Source organism: Enhydra lutris, unplaced genomic scaffold, assembly GCF_002288905.1.
Source record: "Enhydra lutris kenyoni isolate GAN:26980312 unplaced genomic scaffold, ASM228890v2 scaffoldscaffold16, whole genome shotgun sequence".
In the NCBI taxonomy this organism is placed as follows: Eukaryota; Metazoa; Chordata; class Mammalia; order Carnivora; family Mustelidae; genus Enhydra; species Enhydra lutris.
In genome coordinates, this window is record NW_019154100.1 from 27,829,399 (window position 1) to 27,836,215 (window position 6,817).

Consider the following 6,817-nt stretch of genomic DNA (forward strand, 5'->3'; position numbering starts at 1 on the left):
AAACGTGCTTGGAATTTTATTTGCAACCCACAGTTTGTTAGGACAGTGGTTGCAAGAATTGGCAACACATAAAACAGTAACTCTGTTGGCAATAGAGAACTACAAAGTGCTTTAAAACTTCACCTAAAGATGAAGATAGAACTAAATTTCACACACACAAAATTTGCACTTAAGTATTTCAAAGTGTTTTCTAACAGATTTTAGGGAAAAGTATCTCACTAAACTGGTATCTTGGTCCAGAAATATCAATAGGCATAAACAATCCCTTGCACCCAGCAGGCACTCAATGAATGTGTGTTAAATTAATGAGTGAACTGAATAGATTATTCTGTACAAAAATGCCATTTATAACACTAAAATGATTGGTAAGTCAGATGGCAAGATTTTCAGCTTTTTAAGGGGCAGAAGGATTTGCAAGATAATATAAAACACAGAAAGCACACCTTTTATGTATGTTATTTAAATATGAAAATATTTTTAGCATATTATGTTAAACATTCTTATTTATATTTCCATTACCTAAAGTCTTTCTACTCACAAATACTAACTCCATTATGTAAGGCATGGTAACCAGTTTGATAATGAAGGTATTATTTTGGTTTTGAACATAGTGAGTTGATGTGTTGAAAAACTTCAATCACATTACAATCTTGGGAAAAAAAAAAAATCTCAGTGCCAGCCCCTCCCCGCCCCCTCCCCCCAGTTGATATCACTGCAATACAACTAAATAATATGCAACATGCCCTCAATTTTATTGTTTTGGGGGAAATGTGCTGAAGAACCTAGAGCTTTTTTTGTTTAGCACCTTATATCAAAGTAATGAAAATGAGTATGACGATTACATGTGCAAAATGTACAAAATCATTAACTCTACAAAGATACATCATTCCAAAATTACAGAAAAAATTTTAAAGCATGCATTTAATTCTTTAAAGGGTTGCTGAATGCTTCCCCTGAAAAAAAGGTGGCTGTTTTCAAAATCAGCAACTGCTGGTGAGGGTTTCTTGGCACAGTTATGACCAGCATGTTATTGCTGCATTTTCCTGATAATCTCAGCCGACACCGGGGGATGGAAATTGATTGTATGGTGCCGCAGGCCCTGAGCTGTCTTGTAACTCTTACCACAACGACATTTGAATGGTTTGCGGACACGAATCTGCGTTCTGTGACCATTCTTAGCGTGGTACTTTATGCCATTCACATTCTGTGGAGAAGACAAAACATCACCTATTAGATGAGATCAAAATGGGTCAGACGGGGGAAAACCTTGGTGTGGTTCTGGATTACAGCTGGACATCTCCTGGATGGCAGGTGTGTACATAGTAGGCTTTGCATGAACTCCCATGTTAAGCGGTCGTATTTGTGGGCTGTGCAGACTGGGTTGCAAACTGTGCCTCAGTTACTCTGAAAATGAAAGTACTGGCTTCTTCAAATGTTACACAGAATATATAAAATATATACCTAATACATATTCCTTATATATGTATAAAGAAGCACAGTTCTCTCTGCCTAGAACTTTGCTTCCTCTCTGGATTTTTCTACTTGGAAGAATGTTACAGTTACATTAACATATCCTCAGGATGGCCAAAAAATTGTTTTTTTTTTGAAGAAAAAACAGAGGGCAGTGGAATTCAGGACATCTGTAAACCCTTGATAGAGAAACACAGCTTGTGTTTTGCTTCCAGACAGCTATGAGCATATCTTACCTAGAATTTTTGTCCCGTTTTCTACTTGCCCAAATCATGCCCTTAGCACGGCTGTGTCAGTAAGTGAGCACCCACGGGCAGACTGGGCCTTGTGTTTATGTCGAGGGGGGCCAGGCAAGGATGGCATACATTCATTTCCACGCCGGGCTCTACCATCAGGACCTACCTGCCCTGATGAGGAAACGGAACCAGTCAAGGGACAACTAACTTTTTAGAGGGGCTTCTCAAAATGCCACTCCAGATCCAGTCACGAAACAGTCCGGACACCAAGCTGGGCCATGGTGTTCTGATTCTATTTGATCTTTGCTGTCAGTATTCAGACCTGAGTAAGTACAATACATGACACGCCCTTGATATAAAACCACAACTTTCAATTTCCTGCAGGCCTTAATGTTCAAACTGGGGTGTGATGAGAAAGAAAAATGGAAAAAAACAAAACAAAACAGAAGGCGGGGCCTGTGGGGGTGGTAATGTTAGTGTAGAAAGTAAAGCCACTCCTAGCTGTGTGGTGACACCAGATGCGACTCGCTCCTGACTGGACTCAGCGTGGCTGCCCAGACAACACCTGGGGTGAGTCAGGTGGGAAACACATCTTTTGACCCTCTCTGTTAAAGCATGTGTGTCCAGTGTGGGCAACTGCCGAAATTTAGAAAATACAAAGGGACATAAAGAACGGATATGATCACTAATATCTGAGGTCTCCTTTCAGTATTTTTCCCATGAGAGAGATGAGACTGGATTCATCATCAATTTTTTTGAAAGAAGGATTTTTTGATGGCAGGATTTTATTCCATTTCCCTATTGTTAGAAATACAGTATTTCACAAATGTGTGCTGACTATAAGTAATGTGATGAACATGAGTTTTTGCATCCCTGGTCATATGCCTGGGATACATTTCTTGGGACAATTATGGAGCTAAAGAATATGGACATTTTTTTAAAGTTCTGGATTATTTATTGCAAAGTTGCAGTCCAGAAGGGATGTCAGTTAAGCCAGGGCTTCTGATGGGACCCTTCAGAAAGGCAAGGAGGTTCAGATCCACTGAGAGAGGAGAATGCCTTAAGTGCCCTTCTCGGAAAGCCTTCAGCAACACACCTGCCTGGTTGTGTATCTGGACATCAGAGGCCAAGTTTCCTTCATGGTGCCAAAACCGTCAGCCTTCCCCATGTAGCACAGGGACCCTTTCAGAGAAACTTCCCAGGGGACAGTGTGTTCTGTTTTCTAGTTCTTAAAAGTAGCAAAATGCCTTTAGTTCTAACAACTCTAATATTAAAAAACTATCAAAGGGAAAAAAGGTCAAAGCACTAGTGGTCAGTTGGGGGGGTCCACACTGTCCTCTTCCCCATGCATTTTGCCTCTGTTCCTTTATCTTGAGAGTGTCTACTTGTCCAAGACCTGTGCCTGGTGCTGAGAGGGGTGTATGAGCTGTATGGACCCTTGGGGTGATAAGGTAGTAAGTGCTCTCCAGTGATAAAAACAGAGCTTATGGAAAGGTCAGGGGATAGAACTTCAGTCTATGAGTGGGGAAATCAGTCTGGGAGACTGGTGAGGGCTTCCCAGAGGAAGTGGCATTTGAGCTGTGCTGCGAGAAAGGAATTCAAATGAGAGGTACTGATGGTGGAGGGGAAGGGGGCATCCTAGGCAGAGGGACTAATAAGGGAAACAGCATGGAGACTAGCTGTCCTACTGGGCCCCTCTCTCCTGCCCTACTCATTAGGAAGTCTGGAAAGTTAGACAACCTCATCTCCTGCTTCTGCAAATGCCAAGAAATGGTGAGATGAGCTGATCTGGAGTCTGTGCCCAAGAGGCCAGTGGTGGGCAAGGAGTGAGGTAAGTCTGAAGTGAGCCCTGGCTCATAAACAACATGGCGGCACTTCTGGATTCTGCCTGACCCATAGCACACCAGCTCATTAGCCCTTCCTCAAACCAATACCCAGTCCAGCAATCCCGCAGTCCGTAAGATGCAGTAGTTAGCACGAGGGAACACCACTTTCCTGTGGCCAGTAACTTCCCAGCAGAAAGGTCATACTAGGGAACATGACCACACTCCTCTCAAGCCAGCAGTTCAGGAGGATTGGTTACATGTTTGTCCTTGTCCCCTGTATCATGCATGACTAGGCATGCTGGCCCAGAAAAGGAAACTCACACTTCCCTCATGGAAACCGGGACCACCAATTGGTGACCATGTCATTTGTCAGTTGATGGTGCTGAAGAAGGCAGCCTCCACAGCCCAGGCCTCGCTCAGTTTTCTTTTGGCCTTCAATGCAGAAAGAACACTCAAGTCCCCATCAACCCAGATGTAGACAACTGCAGGAGAAGTTGCTGGAAACCCAGGAAAAACAACAGCAAAAGACTAATGACAAGCAAACAAGTGACCGGGGTGGGGGGTGGTTGGGGAAGGCTGTGAGGAAGGAGGGAGTGCCGCCTCTTCAGCCAGAATAAAGGTTGTGGCTTCTCCCCTTCACTCAACCCCCCCTGTTTTGGGTCAGCCTCAGTCTGGGTCATTATCTGCTCCCTCCTTCAACATAGTGGACGTGCATGACCTCCTTTAAACCAGCGTCTGGATGCTTGAGAGAAGGCAGCAGACAGCCCAGCCCCGAGGAACGGCTCCGTGAAGCCGCAGGGAGAGACGTGGCATCTGGTGAGCAGGCAGGAATCAAGGATAGAAAACTCTTCGTCTAGCTTTCTCTACTTTGAAACAAAACCAAAAAAAAGAAAAGGAGAACTCTGCAATGTATGGTCTACCTTCCAGCAAAACGAGCTTGTCTGGCAATCCCTATGCTTTTCCGGCCTCCCAAAGAAACCACCTGGTTGCCTTTCCTCCTCTCCGCCTTCCATGTCCCTGACAGAAATCCCTGACACACTAAACGGACGCGTGCCACTCTGGGTCCCGTTCTGCCCCAGCAGCTCCCGTGCCCCAAGGGGATCCTCACACCTCCGCCAGGGTGTCTTGGTTTTAAACAGCACATTCAGACTTCCCATGAGATTCCATGAGAACGTGGTCGCCTAGTTTCCGTAGGCAAAGCCCTGGCCACTTTTAGATCAGCAGCTGGTACAAAAAATACTGAAATAGGGTTTTTTGTTTGGTTTGTTTTGTTTAGTGTTCAGAAACATATGCATGTTTCTGATGCATTATGAGAAATGCCTCTAATACGACACATCTTTCAAGTCTTTTTAAAAAAAGTCAGTCTGCTGAGCTATGCGTAAATTAGCATATCGTCAAATGTACCACGTCGGTTCCTGATTTTTCTGTCTCCCAGTTGGAGTTTAAAAGAGTTGCTAACGCCTCAGGAGAAAGCGTGCACATTTGCTTTTTAAGTTGCCCTCTGGACCGACCCTTGAATGTTGTTGTCTCTTTCATTGTTTTGTTCCTTTGAGTTTTCTTAACAGAAAATTTAGTGTCCCTGGCCGCTCTTGACACCCAGTCAGCCTCTCAAAGACACGGGTTCTGTGTCCACTATTACGGACAGGGAGCTGAAGTGGGAGGTTTGGTGAGAAAAATACCAAAGTCCCCTTTTCTCCTGGTCTTTTCATGCCAGTGGTGGGGCTGTGGGGAAGGGAGCAAGAGCTTCCTCTGCTGAAAGCTGAGAACCCTACGTCTACCCCTTTGAAGATTTCAAGGTCATCCTCTGTGAGCCACCTGCATAGCCGACACTGGGGAAGTATGGCAAATATATGGGCGACACACTTTGATATCTGATAGGACGTGAGTCTGAAGAACATCAAAGACACGATCCTGCCACCAAACCCTTCTTTTGACCTAGAGCTCCCACCTGGATCAGCAAAAGGGAAAGCCCCACCAAACCCCCAGAAACCAGGGGCCTGCCTGTCCCCCAGGCCCGTGTCTCCGCGAAGACCAGACGCATGGAGGGCCCAGGAGAGGAAGGCGTCAGAAGCGAGAGGCCGCTCCCCAGTGTAGGCCTGCCCCTTTCCGCACAGTGAATGCAGTTAATGCCAGGTGAGGCGGTCCTGCTTTTACCTTGTATCTCTTTTTGCATCCGGGAACTGGGCAGGCAAAAGGCTTCTCCTCGCCTCCGTTCATGCACATGGAGCTGAGGATGGCTTCAGAGCTAATGGCGCTCTCCGTGGTCCAGGACTCATCGCTGTCCGACTCCTCGTAATCCACCTCCTCCTCATCGTACTCACTGCCTGTGGGGCCAGAGAAGAGCAAGGACAGTCAGCAGCGGCCCTGGCCCCTGGTCCCCTCCAGTGTGCACCCCCTGCATCCCCCAGGGCAGAAGGAACGGCAGTGACCAGATGGGCAGCTCCTAGGCACAAAGGGACCACCCTGGGGGCAGAGGCCAGACGAAGGGTTTCTCTAGGGCTCAGGCAGGGCTGGGAATTCGCTGAGCAAGAGCGTGGAAACTGGGGCAGGCCAGTGTGTCACCGCAGAGGGGCTGCATAGCCTCTGGAACCCAAACCACAGATAACCAAGGCTGATGGACACCCCTGCCCCGACACAGACACGCTGTGTCTGACATGCCGGTGCACAGGAGTCTGTCCCCAGAGTTTCATGCACATCGGCCTAGTAAATGCAAAAGTCTGTGGGAGGGGATTAAATATTCTACACTTATCTGGTATCTGCATTTCGGTGGGAATTCCTCTCAAATCTTTTTCTTTAAAGCTAAGAAGACCATGAGAAATTTTGGAACTAAAAGGGGCTTACCCCAAGCTCGGGGGCAGCAGGGACAGACATCCTGAGGCTCTGAGCCAAACTCATGGTCAGAATACCAGGTTCCAGCTCACGGAAGGCCAAGTAACTCCGACCATGTCTGTCACCAGGGACGGACACCTGTCTCCCTGGCTATACCCAGCATTCCCTGGGAGGGCGGGCTGCCCCATCCCAGCTCAGATTGGAGGAGAGGATTCACTTGTATTCCCAAGCTTAAGAGCTCTGCTCAGAATGGAGTTAAAAATTTTGACTCCATGGACTTCTGTTAAGGATGGTGGGGATGGAGAACCACTTTGACAAGCAGCCGCTTTTTTGCTCTTTTTTTAATGAGGCCCAAAGCCATTTATTTTGAGCTCTTGCACAATACAACCCTGAAGGACTTAATTCTACAGATCATAAACAGTGTAAAATAATATGTTGACAAGTCTTAATGCATTT

At 46.4% G+C, this 6,817-nt stretch overlaps 1 protein-coding gene across 1 annotated transcript; it reads right to left on the bottom strand.

Moving 5' to 3' along the window:
• Positions 1-903: 903 nt before the first annotated feature.
• LOC111147233 (juxtaposed with another zinc finger protein 1-like) lies at positions 904-5,857 on the bottom strand. The gene is made up of 2 exons (XM_022503148.1): positions 5,687-5,857; positions 904-1,204 (listed from the first exon to the last, which is right to left on the bottom strand). Exons 1-2 carry the CDS (start codon positions 5,753-5,755, stop codon positions 1,028-1,030), a joined length of 246 nt encoding a protein of 81 aa, XP_022358856.1. The 5' UTR covers positions 5,756-5,857; the 3' UTR covers positions 904-1,027.
• Positions 5,858-6,817: the final 960 nt, after the last annotated feature.

Bases quoted from the DNA above. Each gene is read 5' to 3' on its own strand.
- LOC111147233 (XM_022503148.1), bottom strand. From the start codon at position 5,755: ATGTGCATGAACGGAGGCGAGGAGAAGCCTTTTGCCTGCCCAGTTCCC. The intron at 1,205-5,686 runs GTAAAAGCAGGA...TCTTCTCCACAG, and splicing joins GATGCAAAAAGAGATACAAG to AATGTGAATGGCATAAAGTA.